This window comes from Macaca mulatta, chromosome 14, assembly GCF_049350105.2.
Source record: "Macaca mulatta isolate MMU2019108-1 chromosome 14, T2T-MMU8v2.0, whole genome shotgun sequence".
Taxonomy (NCBI): domain Eukaryota; kingdom Metazoa; phylum Chordata; class Mammalia; order Primates; family Cercopithecidae; genus Macaca; species Macaca mulatta.
The window spans coordinates 86,583,015-86,609,650 of NC_133419.1; the positions used below are offsets into that span (position 1 = coordinate 86,583,015).

The 26,636-nt window shown below is 36.3% G+C and overlaps 1 protein-coding gene across 17 annotated transcripts in view; it reads right to left on the minus strand.

Annotated features, from left to right (window-relative positions):
• Positions 1-26,636, minus strand: part of PICALM (phosphatidylinositol binding clathrin assembly protein) — a 112,446-nt gene that overhangs the window by 25,791 nt on the left and 60,019 nt on the right. For 9 of the 17 annotated variants that reach the window (NM_001266499.1, XM_028832638.2, XM_015115314.3 and 6 more), the window contains 7 exon segments: positions 676-783; positions 7,432-7,581; positions 14,041-14,144; positions 17,578-17,714; positions 17,962-18,085; positions 20,287-20,372; positions 24,455-24,496. In NM_001266499.1, the coding sequence (NP_001253428.1) occupies positions 676-783; positions 7,432-7,581; positions 14,041-14,144; positions 17,578-17,714; positions 17,962-18,085; positions 20,287-20,372; positions 24,455-24,496 (751 nt within the window). 17 annotated transcript variants of the gene reach the window in all.

The window sequence follows — 26,636 nt, forward strand, 5'->3', positions numbered from 1 at the left end:
AAAGTTAATTATTAACCAAAATCAAAGGCCATCCCAGGGTAAGAACAAAATTATGAGTGTCAAAGTTTTACAGGCACTTCAAATTAACAAGGTATTAATGAAAACACAAAGTGGAAACCTGGCTCTACAGATCTAAAAAGTTTCTTTAAGACAAATGAATCATAATAAGAATCATATATAAAACAATAAAAAGCTCCTGTACCCGCAGGCCTGATCATTTAATACATTCTAATTATTTATAATAGATTATTTAAACAAGTCAAGGTACCACAAGTTATATTATTCTAGTTTCCAAACATAGCCAATTTCATACATTAAGATACAATACTGTTATTATTCATTTCAGTAAAGGTAAAAATTGCATGCCTAAAAAGGCACAACATAGTCACAACACACAGTCACAAGCAACTTAGCATTCTATAGAGCTAAATCTCTTTTTCTCTCTTATTTTGCTCTAGGACTAACAAAATGTTCCCAAAGTCTAAACTGGCACCAATAAAAGAATAATGACTAAACAGCTCCTTGAAGTTCTCGTCTAGTGCTTGGGGGGATGGGTCAATTTCTTTGGCTACCCCAACTTAATATACTTAAACATTTTAAAAGCAGCATTATTTTTCCTTACACAGAATCTAAATTAGGACACTATAATATTTTTAATAAAATTTTTTTCCTTACCCCCAGAATCTACAATAACATTTGTAGATTTATTTCCAAATACAGATTCAAAGTCCACATTAAGGCCAGCTGAAGGGTGTGGCTGTGCAACTGGAGAAGGAGTGAATCCTGGGTAAACCAAAATGGAAAAAAAAGTTCAATTATTTAATAACTCTACATTTACAACTATTTAATAATGATGACAATAGAATGGAAAATGCAGTAAATTCCCCAAACAAAAACAAAGCCAATCCTTCAAGCAAGATGTTTTCTATATCACATTTTTTGCAGCGATTAGGTTTTCTCTAACAAAATCATCCTACTGACAAAATTAACAAATAAGCAACTGACACTGAACGGAAAATATGCTTCATTACAGAAATCTTTGTGTATCTTTTACCTTAATTTTGTATGAGGATAATCTTTAAAAAACTAAACACATCTAAAATTACAAGATTTTGCATGAAGCAAAATACATACGCAATGTAAGGGATCAGTTGAGAATGCAGTAAGAATTCTGTAGTGCTTAAAAAACAAGTATGAAACCTCTCAGTATCCCCAAGATAAAAGTTTTTCTCCCTCCCACCTACCCATTTTCCATATTTCTCTCCATCCTTCCTTCAACAGTTAATCAAAAGCTAAATAGCTTAAGTTCAGTGATGGGATTCTCAATGGTGCAACTCACTAATCCTTATGTCCATCTGTATCCATGTGCTTTTAAAACATCAGAGAAAAAAGATATGCCACTTTCAACTCTCAACCACCCTCTAACTTCAACTTAGTACTTGCAATAGTGGGGATGACAAGCATAAACTCAAGCATACTAATTAAGCTGACTCTACTCTTGAAACACAAAACCATTAACAGACCTTATTCTTTCTTGCCTGCATTACACTAATGCTAGTGGTATTACACAGATAATAAGCTCATGTCTTTAAGATCAGCCTATACAGAGTTAACAAATATAAGGTTTCCAATTATGCGAGGTTATATTTGAGTAAGGTTCTGAATGTCTAAGGGCTGAAAAGAATTAAAATCACCTAAAAATATTAGGGCTGTCATGTGATTTGGAGAACTTTCAATCATTGAGTATATCCAAATAAACAGCAACCTCGCAAGGATCACAAAGAAGAAATTATTTCACCTTTTGGAATGTTATAAGGCTCCCAAGGTCTCTTCCTTTTCTAAATTCTACTGAGTCAGAATATAAAAAACCAAAGAAACAAACAAAACCCACCTATATTAGAAGGTTAACAACTACACCATTAGGGAGAAGTTAAACTTTTGGTGTCCTAAACTTAGGATCCCTCTCTTCCCCTCCTCTATTCGGGTCAGAATCTCACTGTGAATTCTTAATGTAAAACACCAGGATGTAAAGAAGTACAATGAAGTATGTTGTACTAGAAAGACTGATCTCAAAGAAAACTGTAAAAAGGAGGACAAGATTTGGTGAGATGTCCAAGAAGTTCCTCAAAGACAGAAACAACAATTTGTTATTAGCAAAGAACCATACAAGCTGATACACATTAATGATACTACTTTAAAGTAGCATCTTACACATCCTATAATGACTATTCTGTAGCACACACATTTTTAGAGAATGTACCAGTTTGATCGTGTTCCATAATCACATAACCCTTAAACTACTATTAACTCAAAGACATTGGTCATACAATGAGAACACAAAACACTATCAAAATACGAAATAATTTAGTATATAAATCTCCTGACTATTCATGAAAACGATCTGAGAATCCTAGACTTACCAATTTAATAATATTTTTAAGTGTGCGAGCTGTTTAGGAATTATGCCATCAGCTTACTACTACTGGTTGTTCTCTTAACCTTTACATAAAAAGCGAATGTATCTACTCAAGAAAAAAATCTATCATGCTTAATTATGTGCCCATGCTATTATCAGAGTGTTAGTAGTACAGATAATGTTCTTTAAATCATTCTGGTAACAATCTTGGCTATGATGTCACTAACTTTTAGATTATATATGGAACAACAATTTAAAATTAGGCCAATATATCAAATTCCTATTTTCTCCTGCTACTTTGCCTCAGCTTTCTAGAATATGATTGATATAAAAGATAAGCTTATCCTTTATAGTCACACAGAAATGACTTCAATATTTTCTGTAAAAGAGGAGCCATCTCCTCAAATGCCTAGAGGTACCAATCTGTGAAATTACAACATAATTACCTAAAAGTATAAAAGGTTAGAAAGACTATAAAGTAACCCAGAACTTGTATCTCAAGTTTTAAAAGCCTCTATAGACAGAGGAAAAAAGTTAAAAAAAATTAGTAAATTGCAATAGCGAATCAGCTTTTAATATTTGCTTAAAGTCACATAGTTATCATGGAGGCAAGCAGTTTATTTCCAAAGTAACAATTTTTTAAGTAATTATTGCATGCCTGAAAAACACACACCAACAAGGTTAGAGTTTTACATCTAATTTCAATGCACATCATCAACTTTTTGTGAAACTATCAGGACTGTCAACTTTTAATTTTTAAAAGTTATTTAAAACAAAAAGACCCAGCTAGTATCACTATTCTAAAAGGGAAAGTTTACAGAAATACACACACACACACACACACACACACACACACACACGCACACGCGCGCGCACGCACGCACATGCTAAAAAGAGCAGGCGCTGAGCTCTGAGTTAAGGTTAACTTTATGATATTATTACACAGGTCCTGCTTACTCTTCCATTTCACCAAGGCTCAGTGAAAACTTTCTCACTAACCAGCACCAACCCACAGTTTATCATTTAGAAACCACTGCCCTGCAGGATAAATCTCAAGAGGACAGTAATAAATTAACTGAAAAGTACAAGATCAACAAGCTTTGGGGAAAGAAAGGCATTCCAAATACCTTTTACAAAACTTGGTTGGACTGTGAATTGATTTTGGTGGTAGTGTTACAATAAATTAGGGCTCATACTTTTTTGTCAAGTAACTACTACCATTTATTAAACACTACTAAACACTATGCAAGGGCTTTATAAACAGGGTATTATTTAAACCTCACATAAACCCTATGACATAGTTATTATCCCCGTTTTACAGATGAGGAAACAAAGAGAGATTACATAATTTACCCAAGGTCAAAGATTTAGTAAGCCTGTCAGAACCAAGACTCGAACCCCCATTTGTTTGATTCTAAAATTTATTAGGGGTTTTTCAGTTTAATCCCAAGTATTTCACCTTACATAAAATAGTAAGTAGAACAAGACATTTTTTTACTATTGCTATATAATTAATTAAGAACAACTCAAATTTTATGAACTTCTTGAGCTTTTCATTGCTATTAGACCAAAAAAAGTGAATAATCTTTGGCAATTTTAAAATCTAAAAGCAATAAAGAAAAAAAACCAATGTTTAAGATGACTACATAATAATTTAGGTAAGAAGTACATTCTAATCATGATGTGGTCCACATATACAAGAATTTTAAATTCTTAAAATTTTTTGAGAGATGGGGTCTTGCATATTCCCCAGGCTGACCTCAAACTCCTGGCCTCAAGCTATCCTCCTGCCTCAGCCTCCTAATTAGCAGGAATTATGGGCACCAACTACTGGACCCAGCTCCCAAGATAGTTTTTAGTGGTAGTTGTTTTGATACTTTTATATGCCTAGCAAAGTGCTAGATGTTACGTAGTCATGTATGTAAAGCTCATGATAATCCTGCAAGACACTATTTTCCTAACTTGCATAGCCTTAAAAGGGTTAAATACTTGCTTAAAGTCATAGTTCATGAAGCAGAACTAGAATTCAAACCTAAGTTCACTAGGCTCCAAGCACATACCATCAAACGCCCTAATAAATTCCATTTAAAAAATATTTAGTCCTGTCCAATTCTTGCAATCAAGAGCCTCAATTCTTTAGTTGTGTCAAGCATTCTTTTTAATCCCAACTTAACTACAGTAATAACTACTATGCACACAGAAAATATCAGCTGGACTTTGAGGTTTTACTGCTACCACAATGGCCTTGAATATATGTGGAAAGACACAGATTATACAAAACTTCAGATTCCATAACCTTGTAATATTAAAACGTTTATATGCTTCTGAAAATTTAAGGTTTGAGAATGGAGTAAAGTAAGAAGATGATAAGCATCTATTCATAAAATCACCAAGTGTTTAATTAAGGCAAATGCAGTTAGGCAAAAAGTAGTGTGTTCTTTGAAAGCAAGTCAGTGTATTTTTTCTTACCAAGTTTATAAAAACTCATTTTAAGGAAAAAAAAATTCTTCCTGCATAAATAAGTTGTAAAGATACTGTTATCTAGCTCCGAATGAGCCGGCTACAGTAGAAGAAACTAGGCACATAAAGGTAGTATTAGGAGAAACTTAAGTGACACAAACAATTCTGACAAGGCACACAAGACAGGAAGGCAGGAAAGGAGTAAGGACAGGGAAAAAAAGAGGGGAAGGGGGAAGGAAAGAATCAGGGAAGCAGCTAGGGAGGCAGGCAAGGAATAAGAGGAAGAAGAGAAGGTAGAAAAAAGAAAGAGAAGAGGAGGAACAGTTATGAGTGGGATGGGTAATTGAGAAAACAAAAAATGGGGGGAGCCCAAGCACTTGGCATTCTTCAAATGACAACTTACTAAAAAAAGAACTTAAGGCTCCATTAAGTACTTTTAAAAAACTATTCTGTTTGCATAAATTAAAAAGAAAAACCCAACACTGTATCTCATTAGAGAAGAAATATGAGGCAGTTGGCTTTTTAGCCAACACGATCCTGTCCTCTAATGTGTGGTTTCACAGGTGAGAAAGCAAGCCTAGACACTTTCACAGACAATCACATATGCAGCATAGTTAAGACCACAACTCAGTCTCCTTGACATACAATTCAGTGTTCTTGAAGCTTCAATGAGGACAAGCTACCTATTACACTATTACCTATTACACATATCATTGTATCAAATGTCTTCCCTCTGTCAAGATCAGAAGCTGCCTAGATATATAGCTATTCTGGTTTTTCTGGATTGTTCTTAATCCTATAGAGTAAGGGTTGGCAACTTTGTATCAAAATGACATGAAAGAATTACTGCAATGAATTATCACACTTTGGGTATATATGTATTTTAAGCTATTAGACTAGTCATATTTTTAGAAGACCTGACTTGGAACTTTGTCTATTCTCCTTCTACTAACTCGCTTTCTGGTTACTACTTCCTTCCCCTCACTCATTTTTTATCTAACAGAATATTTAGAATGTGGTCACACGATTTGTTTAGGGTATACTGATGACTTTCTGCATGCTGTTTTAATGAAATATTTAAATTCACATTACCCTAAGCTGCTTCTCTGAACCGAACAAAAGAAGTTTCATTGTCTGCCAGGCATGGTAGCTCACGCCTATAATCCCAGCACTTTGGGAGGCCGAGGCGGGCGGATCAAGAGGTCAGGAGATTGAGGCGGGCGGATCAAGAGGTCAGGAGATTAAGACCATCCTGGCCAACACGGTGAAACCCCATCTCTACTAAATATACAAAAAAATTAGCCAGGCGAGGTGGCGGGCGCCTGTAGTCCCAGCTACTCAGGAGGCTAAGGCAGGAGAATGGTGTGAACCCGGGAGGCGGAGCTTGCAGTGAGCCAAGATTGTGCCACTGCACTCCAGCCTAGGCGACAGAGCGAGACTCTGTCTCAAAAAAAAAAAAAAAGTTGTTTCATCGTCTTTGGGGCTGGGGGGGAGCAGGGTTAGCATCTTTTTCAGCAGAATTCAAAAACATTTATTTCAGCTTCAGTATATATATATATATATATATATATTTTTTTTTTTTTTGAGACGGAGTCTCGCTCTGTTGCCCAGGCTGGAGTGTAGTGGCCGGATCTCAGCTCACTGCAAACTCCGCCTCCGGGGTCTACGCCATTCTCCTGCCTTAGCCTCCTGAGTAGCTGAGACTACAGGCGCCCGCCACCTCGCCCGGCTAGTTTTTTGTATTTTTTTGGTAGAGATGGGGTTTCACCGTGTTAGCCAGGCTGGTCTCGATCTCCTGACCTCGTGATCCGCCCGTCTCGGCCTCCCAAAGTGCTGGGATTACAGGCTTGAGCCACTGCGCCCGGCCCAGTATATATTTTAAAACTTACTACTCCCTATATAACCTCAGTGTGAAATTCTGCCTTTTTATACTGTAATTACAGAATATCCAAGTCAAGTTGTGTTTCTGCTTTACTATTTAAAATGGAACACATACTTCCTACTTTTATCTCCATACTATCAATAAAGTGAAATCCTTCAGAATGGGATAAAAGATATGCATAGACTTTGGACAATATAAAACTATGACATGCAACAGCTAAAAGAGAAACAAAAGATTAAAGATAGCTGCTAAGAGTGATTAACCACCCTCTCTCCCAAGCACAAAGAGAAAAATATAAACACATATGAACAAGTAAGTTTAAGAGATGTTACTTTTCAACCAGTTCTCCAAACTAAAACAGGAAGCTGCATGTGATACTAGACAGCTAGAGTACTGCATTGTAACATGATAAGAGAACAAAATGCTAAAAAAAAAAAAAAAAAAAAAAAACGAGTTCAACATCAAGAGAAATTTTCCTAAAAGTTCGTATAAATAAAATTGAGATGCTAGTGTCAATTTAAAAAACTCACTACATGATTGCTGGTTAGTTTTAGAATTTGATATTAAAATCTGAAGTAATTATTGAAGTGCTTTTAAAGTAATTAATGGACACGTAAAATATAGTTAGGCAGTATAAACATTGATTGGAAAAAAAGGTTAAATGGTACTTTACCAACAAACATTTCATGAGTAGGTGTCCTAGTAGTGAAAGTGGATACATCTGAAGAAATGGAAAGGTGAACATCACCACTACTTTTTGTGAGGAAAGGATTTAAGCTTGGAATGGCATCATCAACAGCATCTACAGTAGCAGAGAAAGGATCTGTGCAGTCCAAATGTATTACAGCAAAACGAAGAAAGGAAGTAAATTAATTAGTATTGTAATTAGTCAAAAGATGAAAAGTGAAAAATAGTAGCTATATTATTGTTTATTCATCTTAAATATCTAAATTATCAAAAACAAAAAATATCTAATTATCAAGATGGAAGAATTGCATTTAACATATTTTAAAATTAATCCTTAGAAAAAAATCATTTTGTTAACACCAGAAAGCCAATAGTGAGGTAGTTAAAAAAGAGAATAATAACCAAGATATTTCTATAAAGAGCCACCCATCCCGCACCAATTTTCCCTGTCCTAGGTGAGTGTGTTGGTCGCGGTGGTACAGCTGTGTTTACCTGAATAATTGATATCGACAATAGGTATGTGTGTCGTGAGTAAACTTTCAAAGAAAAAAGAGGGTAATGACAAATTAAGGGTAAGAAGCTGTTTCTGGCATATGCAGATAATATATTCAAAATAAAAAATAAAGATGAAGAAAAAAATCTAAGCATGGGGGAAAAGAATTTTAGATAATTAAGAACAGAGATGAAAGAATGCCCACTTAATAGATCAGCAACAGCTTTGAATGTCTATCTAAGAGCTTTAGTCTTTAAATGATTTGCTAAAGGAACAACAAAAGTGTTGTTTCCCTACTAGAATGATATCAAACATGTACCATTATCAAATACTTTATCTAATGTTATTCTAGAATCAGATAAATATTATACTGATACCTTATTCAAGATAATTATCATTCTAATGACTGAAATCTATTTTTCTTTACTTCTCAAGATTTAAAAAGTTAACTAAATGGGGAAAGAAAAAAATAAAAAGCAGCAAAAATATTATCATATTTTTTTCTTTGTAACATAATTAAAAATAAGCGGATACTCCTGTAATTCTAAACAGTAGAATCTTTCTTGTCTGTTCTAGTTTAGTTCTTGACCTTCACTAAAATATACTGGGGTACCTTCACACTACTAGGTACTGTATTTTACTCTCAAGATTGTATTATTGCACATTAAGAAGGCAACACTGGCCTAAGGACTAGCTCATTTACTATGATATAGACACATTTCCTTTAAAGTCAAAAAATTCAAGGTAAGCATTCTGCAAGCTCAAATACAACTGTTTGAAAAAGGAAAAAAAAAAATCAAGAAAATACTCAGGTTATGATTTTTAAAATAACACATCTTTTCAATACAACTTTTTCTGTAACATAAGAACTTTTCTATAATAGTATTCTTATGGAACACTAATTCACACTAAAAAAAATAAAGTTCTACAAATCCATTAAAATATACTGATTATGCTATTCAAACGTGAAATCTTTCCCATCATTCCACTCCTCAATAAATGGAACACTGGGAAAAAAGAATCAGAAAACAATAATTAAGAAATAAAAAGTAGAAAATAGTTACAAGAAGTTGTAGGGGGGTGCAGTGGGTTTTTTTTTGTTTTGTTCTTTTTGAGAGTGGGTCTTGCTCTGTTGCCCAGGCAGACTGCAGTGGTACAATCATGGCTCACTGTAACCTCAAACTCCTGGGCTCAAGTGATCCTCCCACCTCAGCCTCCCGAGTAGCTGAGACTACAGGCACGTGCCACCGTGCCTGGCTAATTTTTGTAGAGATGCTATAATACCAATGCTAGTCTTGAACCCCTGTCTGGACTCAAGCAATCCTCCTGCCTTGGCCTCCCAAAGTGGTGGGATTACAGGCATGAGCCACCACGGACAGCGGTTTTTAGTACTAAAAATATATATGTATTTTTAGCTAATATATATACTGATGGTCACTCTAGCTTCTTCTTGCATAAGAAAGCATTAAGCTTAAAGTTGGCCAGTTAGGCCGAAAGTTCTGATTTTTTTTTTTTTTTGAGATGGAGTCTCGCTGTGTCATCCAGGCTGGAGTGCAATGACGTGATCTTGGCTCATTGCAACCTCCGGCTCATTGCAACTTCCGCCTCTTGGGTTCAAGCAATTCTCCTGCCTCAGCCTCCCGAGTAGCTGGGATTACAGGCGCGTGCCACCACGCTCAGCTCATTTTTCTATTTTTAGTAGAGACGGGGTTTCACCATGTTGGTCAGGCTGGCCTTGAACTCCTGACCTCAGGTGATCCACCCACTTTGGCCTCCCAAAGTGCTGGCATTATAGGCATGAGCCACCACACACAGCCAAATGTTCTGTTTTTAAATACATGATATTAATAGCTGCATAGAATTTTAAAAGTACATTGTATTTTGTCAAGTAAAATACCTGTTTTTCATGCAAAAAAAAAAGCCATGAAATAAGTCATTTAAAAAAAAAAAAAACCACACACTATTTCTGTAACAGAGCCATTGGTTTACGAGAATACACATGTTCAAGAAAGGTTACCAGTTATCCGCTGTTCTACTGACAGATAGGTTTTATCTAGCACCTAATTTCCCTAGCACCTAATTTCAATCACTTCCTATTACGTGAAACACCTTAGAGAAGAATATTCAGAAATATGTGCAAATGTATTCATAATTAGATCAATAGGATAAGGAAAACCAGTTCCTAATCTACTTGACAAAACATTACAGGTAATCTACAAGATGTTAATTATGGACATTACACTATAATAATAAAAACCAATTCATTAAGGTGTAATAACGCTCCAGCTATTTCAAGTTAATCTATTAAACTGGCAATTCTAAATCCCTTAAAGTTTTTTTTTTTTTTTTTTTCCTTTAGATAGTCTTGCTCCGTCGCCCAGGTCAGAGTGCAATGGCACAATCATGGCTTACTGAAGCCTCTAACTTTCTGTGCTCAAGCAATCCCCCCACTTTAGCCCTCTGAGTAGCTGGGACCACAAGTGTATGGCACCATGCCCGGCTAATTTTCTCTTTTTTTTGTAGAAGCAAGGTCTCGCTATGTTGCCCAGGCTGGTCTCAAACTCCTGGGCTCAAGCAATCATCTGTCTCAGCTCCCAAAGTGCTGGGATTACAAGTGTGAGCCACTGCACCCAGTTTAAAATTTTTAAATACAGTTTTGTCCATTATTTTTTTCATTATTCATTCAAGTTTATTTTTTTGAGACAGAGGTTCGCTCTGTCGCCCAGGCTGGAATGCAAGGGCATGACCTTGGCTCACTGCAACCTCCACCTCTCAGGTTCAAGTGACTCTAGTGTCTCAGCTTCCCGAGTATCTGGGATTACAGGTGCACACCACCACACCTAGCTAATTTTTATATTTTTAGTAGAGACGGGGTATCACCATGTTGGCCAGGCTGGTCTCAAATTCCCGACCTCAAGTGATCCACCCACCTCAATCTCCCAAAGTGCTGGGATTACAGGCATGAGCCAACACACCTGGCCCAAAAGTTTAATTCTATGCTACACTAGAGTCATTAAAAAAAATCCAAAAAAAGTTAAAACAAAGACTAAAATGGCACCACAGTCATACTATAGCCTTTAAGTCCTAAACAACTGATACCTACATTCACACACAGTAAACTAATTTTTTTTTAAATATTGTTTGGTAAAGACAAGGTCTTGCTATGTTGCCCAGGCTGGTCTCGAACTCCTGGGCTCACGTAATCCTCCTGCTGCCTTGGTCTCCTAAAGTATTGCAATTACAGGTATGAGCCACTGCACCTGCCCAGGTAATCAAATTTTTTCATCAAGTGTTTTGTGTTTCATGCCAGCTAAAAGTAAAGCAAATTACACTTCAGAATGGATTCTATTACACCTAAACTAAAATCTGAAATCTTGCTTCAAATACTCAACGGTGTACCAAGCTGATAATATTGCGTATTTTAAGATATAAAAACTCAAAAGTTTGCTATAATACAAAATGTTCAGGGTGATGAAAACCTAGGTCTTCTCAGGTATTAGTATTCAATACCCACTGCTTGTTTAGACTCCACAACATTTTTTGAAAAAGTCAAGGCTCATTAACAATACAATGAGGGCAACAAGAGAGCTTCTGTTCTCTCATTTTCATTCTACCAAAAGGTGGAATCTTAAATGTCTTTCATATACACATACAAACTTTTCTTCCCTTTATCTCTACCTTATCACTAATCTATCTATGACCAGGAATGCACATCATTTCTGTGGTGTTTATAAGAACTACATTAAATACTAGGTCTATTATTGGCATTCATTTTTAGCTAATAAAAGCCAATAAAAGAATAGAACAAGATTTGGGGATTATGAAAAAATCATACCTTTGTTTTGTCATATACTATAAGAGCAGCATTATATGTAAACTGTTACATATTTAAGTGTTCAGCTAAATAGTTAACTTCAAAATACCCTAAGCATTTAATGTTATGATCTAAGCTTCTCATATATGAGATTTCTTTTCTTTTGAGACAAGAGTCTCACTCTGTCGCAAAGGCTAGAGTGTGGTGGCACAAATCTCGGCTCACTGCAATCTCCGCCTCCCGGGTTCAAGTGATTCTCACGCCTCAGCCTCCCGAGAAGTGGGGATTACAGATGTGCACCACCAAACCTGGCTAATTTTTGTATTTTTAGTAGAGACAGGCTTTTGCCATGTTGGTGAGTCTGGTCTGGAACTCCTGTCTTCGTGTGATCTGCCCGCCTTGGCTTCCCAAAGTACTGGGATTACAGGTGTGAGCCACCGCACCAGGCCATATATGAGATTTCTTTATTTCAGTCTAACTTTGTTTAGTCAAACTTTAATTTTAAAAATTAAAAAAATATATATCAATATGATTGTCCTGGATATGAATACTGACTCGAATTAGAACATTCTTGGCTTAAAATACTCCTCAGCATCATGCGGAAGTCAAAACCTTGGTTATCACCAACTCAGAAGCCAAATATCCTTATATGAAAGTCAAGACAGGATTTAATTCTGATTAAACTATGGGACTTAATATGGGGGAAATTTTTACAGAAATAGCATACAAAGCAAAATAAACTAAAATAGAAAAGTAAAACATGATTAAATGTATTCCAATATATTGCAGTCTGTCACATAGAGACTTTGATGGAATAATGTCTTCTAACAGGCCACAGAACAATTCTTACAGATTGAAATTACTTAGAATTGTTCTCCCACCGTAACAGTCTATCTGCTTTCACATGTGACTTTAACAATTTCAAGTAGAAACTTCAACTTGTCATTTTTAGTTGTACATGGTGTCCAGACAAAACAATTAGGAATTGCAGTTCAGCTTCTTTGAAATGTTAAATATATTTTTATTTGGCCTTCTGTAATATTTTTAATCTATTTAGAAAAACAACTCAGCCTTAGTTTTAAAAAGACTACTACATTTTTTAAAAAAGGAAATAAGCTGAAACTGCTTAAATGATCATGTTAATTCTACTAACCTTTTCTAAAGCAATTCACAATAAGGCAGAAAATAATTAAGAATTCAAAAATCAGAACATACCATCAGGGTATCAAGAAACTCCTTTCTAAATCTTAATTTGCTATCTACAGTTCATTCTGAAATAATTCTAAAATACTTAACAATTAATATCTTGTCATTTTTAGGAGTTACTCTCAGATCTTAAGATTTAGCTAAATTAAACTAGCCTTCAAAGTCAATTAGTTTTTGAAATCAAGTTCAGGCTCACAAAACTAGCCTGAAATCTAGTGTTTTAGGGTTTCACTATCTGCTCTGTGCCCCCACCTTGACACCAAAAGAACTTGTCCAGAAGAGAAAGCGTCCACTTATTCAACTAACGTTTACAAACTACCTGTCAGAACAAAATATTTTAAAACCTGCCTTCACAGAGCTTACTTTCTAGGATATAGTTCCTTAAAAAAAAAATTTTAAATGTTCTTAAATTCAAATCATTAAAATAAAATGAAAAAAGCTTTGTTTATATACTGTAAAAACTCATTAGAATAATTTATCTTGCTATGAGAGATAAGCCTATCACTTCAGAAATGCTTAAGGGCAGCAAACATACCTATTGGCACAAGGGGAAAATTCTTTGACTAGCAAAATCTTTCAGGTCTTAATTTAAAAAACATTTAAAACATTTAAGTCTTGACCATACAGCTGGTCAAGACAATCCTGGTCACAACATAGTTCCTGTGTGATAATACCATCTGAGTTTTATTAGAACTTTATCATATACTTAACACAAAGATAAGTTATTTCCCCAAAAGTTAAAACAAAAATTCTACACCAAAATCAAAATAACCACTATGCATTTTCTGGTTATGAAATAAAAATTCAACATTAAAAGAATAATCTCATACCTAAAAATACACTTGGTCCTTCCTCTTACATTTATCTTTATTAAATGTCATTTCATAATTTATTTGAACATAAATTCCTAAATTATTTATAATAAATGAACATACCTTCAAGGGATAAAACTGCTTCACTACCATTTTAATATTTATCAAGTTCTCATGCATCAAGTGTAATAAAAAACTACAAATAAGTAAAACACCACAGAATGAGAAGAGATGCATGTAAAATCTAAAATAGAATTAATCAATGCTTACCTCCCCAAGTACTTGCTACCTGAGAAGCAGTTGACATAGGATGTACAGATGGGTGAAAAGTTGGCTGCTGCAAATCAAGCAGATCATTGGGCAGCTTTGATGTGCTAGAAAGATATTTTGGAAACGTGTTTTATTTACCAGAAAAACTTTGCTACTTTAGTGTCACCTTCTCTGCCCACCGCAGATAAAAACATTAAAAACAAGGAAGAAAAGTCTCATTAATATAAATCTCAAAAGAGGAACAGTTTCTTCATATAATAGCATATTTCTAAGGAGGCTTGGAAAAATAATCTAATATCATATCTTAAGTTGATACAGGATTCAAAGAACAGTAGCTCTTCGGAAAAGGATAAATGTCTTCCCCCGGAAAAAACTAATTTCCTTATTAAAATGAACCTAAACAATAAGATTCTAAAATACAAAATATCATAGCAATTTTAATATTTTTAAAATTCTTTTAATATTCACAGAACTTGAATCACATTTGCAATACACTACAAAGTAAAATACTCCTTAACCTCACTTCTAGTGCCTCAGTATCCCAACTACGTATCAATGATACAGGGAAAAAATTTTACATGCATTTATGAATAGAGCCACCCCATTATACAATACACTATTTACATGATATATTTCTTTCTTCTTGTTTTTGAGACAAGAGTCTCGCTCTGTCGCCCAGGATGGAGTGCAGCGGCACGATCTTGGCTCACTCACTGTAACCTCCGCCTTCCGGGTTCAAGTGATTCTCCTGTCTTAGCCTTCCGAGCAGCTGGGACTACAGGTGCGCAGCACCACACCCGGCTAATTTTTGTATTTTTATAGAGACGGGGTTTCACCATGTTGGCCAGGCTGGTCTCAAACTCTTGACCTCAGGTGATCTGCCCGCCTCGGCCTCCCACAGTGCTGGGATTACAGGCGTGAGCCACTGCACTCAGCCTTTTTTTTTTTTTTTTTGAGACAAGAGTCTCACTCTGTTGTCCAGGCTGGAGTGCAGTGATGCAATCTTGGCTCAATGCAACCTCCATCTCCTGGGTTCCAGTGATTTGCATGCCTTAGCCTCCCAAGTAGCTGGGATTACAGGCGCATGCCACCATGCCTGGCTAATTTTTGTCCTTTAGTAGAGACAGGGTTTCACCACACTGCCCAGGTTGGCCTCAAACTCCTGACCTCAGATGATCCACCCACCTCAGCCTCCCAACGTGCTGGGATTACAGGCATGAGCCACCACGCCTGGCTTACATGATATATTTCTGACCTCAAGACTTCTATGTGATTTTAATGAACAACTCAAAACATGACCCTAGAGTGTCTAAAAATTCAAACACAATACAGATAATTTTTTTAAGGGGTCTGGAGGCTGGGTGCAGTGGCTGATGCCTGTAATCCCAGCACTTTGGGAGGCCGAGGTGTGTGGACTGCTTGAGTCCAAAAGTTCAAGATCGGCTTGGGCAAAATGGCAAAAAACGAAACAAAACAAAACAAAACAAAAAAAAAAACGAAAAATAGCTGGGCATCGTGGAGTGCGCCTGTAGTCCCAGCTACTCAGGAAGCTAAGACGGGGGAACGCTTGAGCCCAGGAGGTTGAGGCTGCAGTGAGCCATAACTGTGCCACTGCACTCCAGCCTGGGTAACAGAGTAAGACACTGTCTCAAAAGAGAGAGAATAAGAGAGAGACAGGCAAAGAGACGGGGTCTTGCTATGTTGCCCAGGCTAGCATTGTACTGCTGGGCTCAGGCCTTCCTCCTGCCTCAACCACCTGAGTAGCTGCGACAACAGGCACATGCCACTACACCCAGCTCCTAATTTTTAACTTATATATTCTCCAAAATAGAATGTTTTTCTTTTTAAATGGATATACAACAACTGTACATATTTATGGGATACATATGATATTGTGATACATGCATACCATGTAATTATCAGGACATCTATCACAACTCAAACATTCATCATTTCTCTGTGTTGAGAACATTCTAAATCTTCTAGCTACTTTGACATAGATAACGCAATTATTATTACTAACTAGTAATTCTACTGTGCTATCAAACACTAGAACTTATTCCTTCTAACTGTATTTTTATAAAAAAGTTTTGAAGACATGTCTTTTAGATGTAAAACAGTTGTGTAGATAGTAGATATAAATGCATTTAGTGCTTTGGGGAACATATAGAATATACAATAAGAATTCTATAAATGGGCTGTAAGATTTGCCCTTAATTACTATTAAAAAGGTGAACATTTTTAGTACGTGAGATAAAACAGTGAAATTAGTTCTTTATCCAATAATTTGTTTCAGCCTCAAACACTGAACATTCTTTTCATTTATCTCTCCTAGGACAGACTTCTTTTCAAGGTCTCCATGTTGAGAACTTGCCCCTTAATGGGGTCAATGTTACTTAACTGGGGATTAAAGAAGGTAGCATACATGAGCAAACAAATCATAAAGCTGAAAGGAAAAAGAGAACTAAATTCAGCAAACACCTACTAAGATTTTAGGGAGCAGGTAGCAACTGAGAATGCACACAGCAAGCATTTCACATACTAAAACTTACAATGAGCTTTTAGGCTCAGCTATTAGGAGTCAGTAGGCAGGAAGATGAACTTTCAAGGGCGAGTTAATAAAATAAACAGCAACAACAAGGTGAAAGGAAAAAACTCACCACTCTATGGAACATTTAACATGTGCTAATAACGCACTGTGCTAATAACAGCTAGTCATCTGGGAGCATCTTAGAAACAAAAATTCTTGGGCCCCAAGTCCCACCTATTGAATCAGAACTCCAGGACTGGGACTCAGATATCTGTAGTTTAATAAACTCTCCAAATGTTTCTGATGTTAAAGTTGATAACCACAATCTCACTTGAAAACAAGTTCTCAAAAAAAGTTAAGAACTAAAAGAGCCAGGATTCAAACCAGAATCTGACTTTTAAACTACTTTAAGCCACTCTGAGGTAAAAGACAAAACAGGTTTAGAAAATGTCAATTATTTTACTTTACCCCACAATATTATATTTCCATGTTAAGTAGCTTAAATTAGACAACAAGATTATTAAAGTTAGTGTGGTGGGCTTCAATACCAAGAAACCTGGCAACTAAACTGTCATTATGTTCCAGATTATAGAGTTTAAAACCAGGAAACAGATATGACAGATGTTTAATATCCAATGAAATGGTATTTTAAAATATACATCATACCCATATGTCAAAGAGCTATAAAGGGTCTTGAAGCATTAGATGTCTCATAAATGTGTTTAATCATAATTTTTACACAATAAAAAGTTTGCCCAGAGATAACAGCTATATTCCTATTAGCATAAATCAGTGATTTAACTATATTTCATTTCCTAAATAAGTAAAATATAAACTCTCACCACTTTATCTTTAGGTATTATACCAATATCACCATTTATCGCCACCTCTTTGTGTGAATAGATTATAAAAGTATAAATAAAAGTAAACCTGAAAATTCCTGCAAAATTTCTATTAGAAGTCTTTGAACCTACGTATTCAAAGGTAACCTTAACTTCTACTCCTACCTGTTAGAAGAACTAGGGGTAGAAAATATGTCAATGGCTGGTGCAGTCATTATCCCTCCTGCTGAGGTGGATACAGGAGAGGCTGCAGTTGTTAAGGAGGTATGAGGTTTCTTTGCAAGTTCCTTTAGGCGCTGTTCCTGTTAAGAAAGGGAACTACCATAAGGATTCCAGAAACTAGATTTGTTTGTACAACCTCTGAAAAAAGCATTTTCTAATTTGTTCTGATAGCAGATATTCTGTTTTACCTAATTCTATGTCACGATGAAAAGTCAGACTGAGTTTCAGCCCATTAACACTATACATTTAAGACTCTGTGCAGAGGCCCCATTTACCTAATGAACACCTGTACTCATTTTTCCAAATATGGAGAATGCACAAACTTACCTTTAAAGCTTTCAAACGTGCCTGTTCTTCCTCTAATGCTGCCTGCTTTTCCCTTTCATCCACTTTGGTCAGAGATAGACCAGTGCTTGCCAGGGAAGACACTGCATTGGAAAGTGTAGTTGCCCTAGGATAATTGAACAGAGATAATTTGGCTTTTTGCTAAACACTTCACATTACACCCAGGTCAGGAAATGGTCTGGCAACCTTGCCATGGATAGGCACTATAATTATAAACTTAACTTCTGGATTCAAATCCAGTACTTCAGATGAAATATTCCACCCAGTGATCTACGGGATTAGAGCAATTAGAAAAATCTTGACTTACATATACACTCACTGCTTTTAGAGTAAATGTTTGACTTTGGAAAGGGTTCACAAGAGAGTGGGGCACATTGCCTCTTCCAAGCCCCAAGAGGGGAAACCAATGCAATTGGGAAAGAGCCCACATACTCCCACAAAATCCCTGATGGGAAAAAGTGTTGACCTTATCACAGTGAAAACCCTCTGCTAATTTACAGCCTACGTTTTGGCAGTGCCACAGAACACCAAAACATGCATACCAGTAATACGTAACGGAGGTCTAGGTATGTTTCACCTATAACAACATCCCCAGAGGACTTCAGGTTCCTTCAAAAGAAGACTGGTTTCAATCTAGTCACCAGGTCATCTGGCATCTTTCTATGTGCTGCCCTTTTGCCAAACTAGAATTTCCTTTTTAATATACACATACAATGTATCATCTTTTACTGACAAGCCATCTCCTTTCCCTTTTATCAAAAAAGTATCCACATTATAAACCTCAACATTAACTTTCCAAATGTTAACTCTAGGCTAAGTAAAACAAGTGGTAAAGAATTCTAACCTGAAGAACTACCTTGAGCTTTATTTTCCTTTTACCACACACTAATCATCATTAATTTCTACTCTAAGCATGTAAAGTGGTAAAAACTCTTTTAAATTTTACATAAAATTAGTATTATAAATAAGCCAATAAAAAGGTACAACTCAGAAGACAAAGGAAGAGTGACATAGTTGACAGAAATGCAAGAAAACCAATACATTTTATGATAAACATTTCAGGTAAACTGGTACACCTGAACTACATGGCTTTTTTCTTCATTATTCTCTCAAATAAATGAGACTTATTGTTTTGACTGCTACTTCGAAAATCCTACTAGAAAATTCAAAGTACAAATCTAGGATTAAAAGTAAGTACTAAAATCTAATAATGGCATTTTCCGTTGAAAATAATTTAAATTTTATTACTAAAAGAAAGACTAAAGTTCTGAAACAATCAGAAAGTCTAAAAAGAACCAAAGGAAAGTTCTCACCATACAAATTCTTTCTTCATGTTGTTTTTAAAAAAGCTTCATATGAAAACATGAGAGTAACTCAAGTAATCTCTTAACCCAATGCAAAAATCATGTTACCAGATTGATATGAAATGATGTGTTACTTTCAATTTGCGAGGTTAACTGGTCTTAGTCTGAGGAATTAGCTTAAAACATAATAAAGTGATTAAAATGTAAAATATCAATAATCAACCCCATGAACTGGCATTAGACAGAGATGATGCAATTTGATGTCAGATATTCTAGGTTTGAGTCCCAGCACTGCTACTACATGCTTCACAGTGCTATTGTTAGGATTGAGCAAATTAATACAAAAGTATCTTGTAATTACAGGCCCGGCACGGTGGTTCATGCCTGTAATCCCAGCACTTTGGGAGGCTGAGGTGTGCCGATCACTTGATTTCAGGGGTTCAAGACCAGCCTGGTCAACACGGTGAAACCCTGTCTCTACTAAAAATACAAAAATTAGCCAGGTGTGGTGGCATGCATCTGTAGTCCCAGCTACTTGAGAGGCTGAGGTGGAAGAATCGCTTGAACCCGGGAGGTGGAAGTTACAAGTGAGCTAAGATTGTACCACTGCACTCCAGCCTGGGCAACAGAGTGCGATTTTGTCTCGGGGGGGGGGAGAGAAAAAAAAAGTATCTTATAACTATAAAGCATCATACAAAACAATGCACTATCATCTTCAGGAGAACTTTTGACATCATAAACACAATTCTAAACTATGCAGTCACTGTCATTATCTTAACAGATGCTGACATTTATTGAAGGTCAGAAACTATTTCAAGAATTTGCATGTATTAATCCATTTAATCCTGATACTAATTCTATGAGGTTGATATTATGATTAAACCCATTTTATAGAAAATCAAATCAAGATAAAGAGAAATTAAATAGCTTGGAACTTGAGCTGATTTCATCTACTCCCTCAGAAAAATCACTCTTGATCTTTGTCCTACAAAGAATGATGTACCTGCTTGCAGCTGTAGAATCTTTGATTTTCTTTCCTTCCAAGGAAGCTAAGTGTTGTTCCAAAGCATCAAGAAGACTGCTGGGGGCCTGCAATTGTACAAATATTAAGAATTTCATGATAATTAGGCCACTGGTCAAATTAAATCAAGTATCATCTAATCAGAGAGCAACAAAAATAAACAGGTATGTTCTTCATGTACTAATTAACAGTGGAGTTTTAGCTACTTAATGAGAATGACAATGTTACTTTTATTATACAAACATGACCTAGTTGGAAATATTAAGAAACATTACCAAAAACGTTAAGAACAGAAAACTATGTAAACATGAAACATTTTTTTAAAATCTTGCAAGTACTTAAATTTTAAAGTAAAACCATACTCCCAAAAGCTAGACATACTACTGAGCATGCAGAAGGTACTTAATAAGCACTGCTGAGCAACTGAATGTGTTCAAACATGACTCTGGAATAATTATTGATAAATGACACTGAACACTGGCATCAGGGAAATGAAAATGAAAATCACAATGAGATACATCTTTTCACTTACTACAATGACTAAAGTTAAATACATTAGCAATATCAAATGTTGGTGAGCACATGGAACAACTGGAACTCTCATATATCACTAGTGGGAGTTTATCACCTTGAAAATGGATTAGGTTGTTTTTTACAAAGTTAAAATACACACCCACCTTAATGACCCAATTCCATTCCTAACTACCCCAAAGGGATAAAAACTTATCTCTGTAAGAAAAGACTTAATGTTTAATGTGGCTTTATTTACAACAGTCAAAAACTGCAAATAATCCAAAAGTCCATCATTTGGAAAATGGATAGACAAAATTATGGTAAATATTATTCAGCAATAAAGAAGAATTAATTAATAGTATATTCAACAACATATAGACAGCTCTCAAACAATATGATGAGCAAAAAAAGCCAGAATGCAAAAGTAAATACTTGTATGATTACACTTATATTAAGTTTAAAAACCAACAAAATTATGCTATTAGAAAACAAAACAGTGATTGTGGAGGTGGGTAAGAAGTGACTGGAAGGGGGCATAAGGATTGGGGAAATAGAATTTTCCTATCTTGAATGATGTGTTGGTTACACAAATGTTTATCAAACTGCACTGAAATGAGTATTTACCTTTTTTTAACAGAAGACCATTTTAAACTCAGGCTACAGGTCAAATCTCAACTTAATATGAAGAAAGCTTTCAAAAGGAAACCTTTTCAGTGTGCAGACTAAGAACTGTCCACTAGAAGTGAAGCAAATGCATCGGTAGCGTTTACTTACCCTAAATATTCTACATGATTTGAGACACAGTTTCTGGATTACAGGATCTAAAAATAGTTAAAGGGGCAATACCTACTAATTTCTCTATCATTTATGACTTTAACAACTTCTTTCATCCACTATTTCCTCTACATACCAGGACCTTAGCCCAAGGGAGATACAGTAGAAAACCATTTAAAACCAAATACTACATTGGAAGATGAACTTCTTTGTTGAAATGAGAGTACATAAGCACTTCCTACAGCCCCAGCAAAAATGTAGCAAAGCACTGTCTTTAGAGCTTTCAGAAATAAGGAGGATGTTGATGATAGTGGTTAACATTTAAAAAGCTCTCCTCACACAGCAGGTACTGCGCTAGCTACCTCGTAGTAGTCACTGAATCTATGAAGCAGACACTACTGGTATATCCATTTTACAGATAAACAACCTGAGACAGTGAAGATTAAGTTATCTGTCCAAGATCACATATTTGATACACAACAGAAGCCAAGATAGGGAAGGTATCTCTGACTTTAAAGACTACATAATTAACTACTATGGTACCAAATCCTAAACTGAAACTCTGGTCATAGAAACTGTAGTTTATCTTTTTTCTGAAGGGTTTAAGCTGTGGCTTACAAATAAAAATATTAAATTACCAAGTTATGATAAGTAAGACAAACCATTTCTAAAATCCCTTCTAAATATATCTGGCTATTCTTTAAAAGTCAAATCCACATGACAAACAGTGAGGAGGCTGGGCACAGTGACTCACATCTGTAATCCCAACACTTTGGGAAGTAGAGGTGGAACGACTGCTTGAGCCCAGTTGTTTGAGACCAGCCTGTGGAATATAAGGTGACCCTGTCTCCACAAAAAAATTTAAAAACTAGTTGGGTGTGGTGGCATATGCCTGTGACACCAGCTACTAAGGAGGCTGAGGCTAAGGATTACTTGAGCCTGGGAGGTTGAGGATGTAGTGACCCATGATTTTGTCAATGTGCTCCAGCCTGGGTGACAAAGCAAAAGCCTATCTGTTCTCCCCCTCTCCCAACAAAACCCAAAGAGTGAAGAAAATGTGATGCTTTACACCTTGAAAGAATATGTAATAACAAAAAAAAAAGAGTAAATAATCTCAAATTTCCACTCTTCTGCATTACCACCATCTTCCCTAAAGTGTAAACAGCTTTGTTTTATTCACTTTTGAAAATTTTCTGAATCACCCAAAGAATGCCTGGTAAGTTCCCTTTGCTTAGAGATCATCAATACAGAGGAAAAGAGGAACAGAGGTTAAAGAATCCTATTCTAATTACAATAGGGTGAATATTAACATACACAGACACATGATGATGGCCCGTAACTTCTACATCTATCCTGAGGACAATGAATTTTAAATAAAACATAAGGGAAGCACAACAAATGGGGTGGGTAACAGGGGAATCTAAAGTTGCCAAATCATTTTATACTATACGTTATTCAAGCAATGACTTATCTCATGTTCAACCCAGAATAATGTGCTTGCTCTTAATAAAGCCAATTTATTTCAAGTGGACATATACAGGATTCTTTACTTAGATATAACCCGGGACTAGATTTATTGCATACTCTTAGCCTTGACATTAGAGGGAAGAATCAGAACAATTGAGTACAGAGAAGCTCAGTAGTAACTGTTAACAAGGCATTTTAAAGATGTCCTGGAGGCCGGACGCGGTGGCTCACGCCTGTAATCCCAACACTTTGGGAAGCCTAGGTGGGCGGATCACCTGAGGTCAGGAGTTTGAGTCCAGCCTGGTTAACATGGCAAAACTCTGTCTCTACTAAAAATACAACAATTAGCTGGGCATGGTGGCTTAAGACTGTAATCCCAGTTACTTGGGAGGCTGAGGTGGGAGAATCGCTTGAACCCAGGAAGTGGAGGTTGCAGTAAGCTGAGATCACGCCACTGCCATTCCAGCCTAGGCAACAAGAGCAAAACTCTATGTCAAAAAGAAACATAAAAAAAAATGTCCTGGAACAATTCAAAACAAGGTAAAACAGATGTCAACAGTTGACAGAGTTGATGGAAATGTTACAAGGATAGTTTATGCCAGGTACTTTCATTCTTAATACTCAGTAAAGAAAACAGAGAATAAGCCACAACAACCAGCAGGTATGAAGTTTGTTTCTTAGAAACTTTTTGATGATGATGATGATAAAGACAGTATTAAAACAGCCAACATTAGTTGAGTGTGCTTAATGCTCTAAATTTTTTTTTTTTTGGCATTAACTTATTTAATCCCCTGAACTACTTACTGTATGAGGTAGGTACTGTAGTATCTTCATTTTACAGATGATGAAACTGAAGCTTAGAAAGTAACTTCCCCAAAGTCACAGGGCCAGCTAATGGCACAGCCGAGACTGAAATCTGGACATATCCCAAACCCTACTCTCTTGATCTAATATTATGTTTTGAAGTTTATCCCTATTTAATTCTCCCAACTGAGTCAAACAGTCAAAGTGGAAGTTTAAAACAGGAAAAATAAATACTGTATAATTCTCTACCAGCAGTATAGTGAAAATTGTTTTTCTAAATATCATTTTCTAAATTCAGGTTCCAAAAATTTTTTTTTTTTCCTTTTTTAAATGATGATGATGGGAAAGAAACAGTGATTGAAGAGACTGAATAAATGGTATGACAGTGGGTAGGCCACAAATGTAAGTGGCAAGCAGATCACTTGATGTGGTCATAATGTTAGAACAATCTTTAGGAATACATCAAAATGTTAAAATTGGTCAAAAACTGCACTGATCCCTTTGACAATGGGGGCTACATGTTACTTATCTTAATACTCTTCACAGCTCGTACACAACAGATAGTGGATTGATATTTTAACAATATACTTACCTGTGAAAGGTCTGGTATATCACCTCTGTCAATTCCAACTTGCTGTAAGAAGAAGCATTGTATTTAATAAATTATAATAAAAATATTTTATAAATAAAATTTGGAAAAATGACATCACGGCTAGTACCAGTAATATTTTAAACAGACTTCTTAAGAATCAGGAAGATATTTAATCTCCAAAAATACTCAATATTTCCAATGGCTTAGATATTATTTGGTGGCCCTAGAAGTTGTTAACAGTAGGGAAACTGGAGTTGGAAAGTCAACAAATCTAAGTTACCATTCCTATGTCTTCTGAATACCTATATATAAGCTACTTTGTCACAATCTGAAAACTCCCCTGTCTTCTATGTGTAATACGATAAATATGTTAAGAATGAGAAAGCCTGACCATGAACAAGTTCTTTGATGGAAAACAAAAAAAAAATTTAAGAAACAAACCTGAAGACATCGACTTTGTCTTTCTCCATAAAACATGTTTTCCCTAGAAATCACCATAGATAACATTTTTAAAAACTCATGTTCTGTCAGGTAGGCCAGGTTTACAAAAATGTCAAGTGATATCTAATCAGGATATAACTGTCTTCACAAAGCAATTCCAATACACTTTCATGATGCTCAGGCCCTAGGCAATTTCTAGCAAAAAAAGATAGAAATGGTTCCTGTGTATTCTAGCATCCAATTAGAAAACTATTTTCTGTCCCATGGCTGTGTTTCATTTTCTAATCAGTCTCCCTTCCTTTTGTGACCTCTCAGGGGTTGGTCTCAGAATGATGTCAGTAGAAAATCTGATAAAGGCCAGATACACGGTGGCTCACACCTGTAATCCCAGCATGTGGGGAGGCCGAGGTGGGCGGATCATGAGGTCAGGAGATCGACACCATCCTGGCTAACACAGTGAAACCCCATCTCTACTAAAAATACAAAAATTAGTTAGGTATGGTGGCAGGCACCTGTAATACCAGCTACTCAGCAGGCTGAAGCAGGAGAATCGTTTGAACCCAGGAGGTAGAGGGTGCAGTGAGCAGGGATCACGCCACTGCACTCTAGCCTGGGAAACAGCGAGACTCCGTCTCAGCAAAAAGAAAAAAAAAAAAAAAAAAAAAAAAAGCCTGATAAATTCATTATTACTCAGATGTTACTAATCGCTGCCTGATATATATGTCCTCTTCAAACATGTTTCAAGACGTTACTCTTGCCTTCTTCCAGGAACTAAGGCATTCTAATTGAACTGCAAGCCCAGAGACAGTCTCATAACAGAATATTTTAAGGCAAGGGACTCTTCATATTTTTCTTAAATCATATGGAGCAGGCTGGGTGTGGTGGCTTATGCCTATAATCCGAGCACTTTGGGAGGTCACAGTGGATTGATCACTTGAGGTCAGGAGCTCGAGACTAGCCTGGCCAACATGGTGAAACCTCATCTCTAAAATCAGCTGGGTGTGGTGACGGGCACCTGTAATCCCAGCTATGTGGGAGGCTGAGACAGGAGAATCTTGGGAGGCAGAGGTTGCAGTGAGACGAGATCATGCCATGGCACTCCAGCCTGGGTGACAGAGAAAGGCTCTGTCTCAAAAAAAAAAAAAAAAAAAAAAAAAAATCATAGATAGCAGAGAGTCTATCCCACCTAAGAATAACTTAACAGCAGACCTGGAGTACAGAAGGGGGCTTACAACTTAAGTTTGGGCCGGGCTCCGTGGCTGATGCCTGTAATCCCAGCACTTTGGAAGGCCGAGGCCAGCAGATCACCTGAGGTCAGGAGTTCAAGACCAGTCTGGCCAACATGGTGAAACCCCGTCTCTAGTAAAAATACAAAAATTAGCTGGGTGTGGTGGCAGGCACCTGTAATCCCAGCTACTCGGGAGGCTGAGACAGCGGACTCGCTCAAACCCAGGAGGCAGAGGTTGCAGTGAGACAAGACTGCGCCATTGCCCTCCAGCCTAGGGACAAGAGCAAGACTTTGTCTTTAAAAAAAAAAAAAAAAACACTTAACTTTTAACTACAACTACCAAATGCAAAGAACATAAAAGGCCAAGAGGGAATGTCAACAAATTAAAACTTATCTAAAGAATTTACTAGAATCACAGCATAAACACCACCTTCTTGTTTTAATATGTGACTGACCCTTAAAAAATGGAAAGGATCTTTCTCCTTGAAACGGCAGATTAATAATAAACCTATT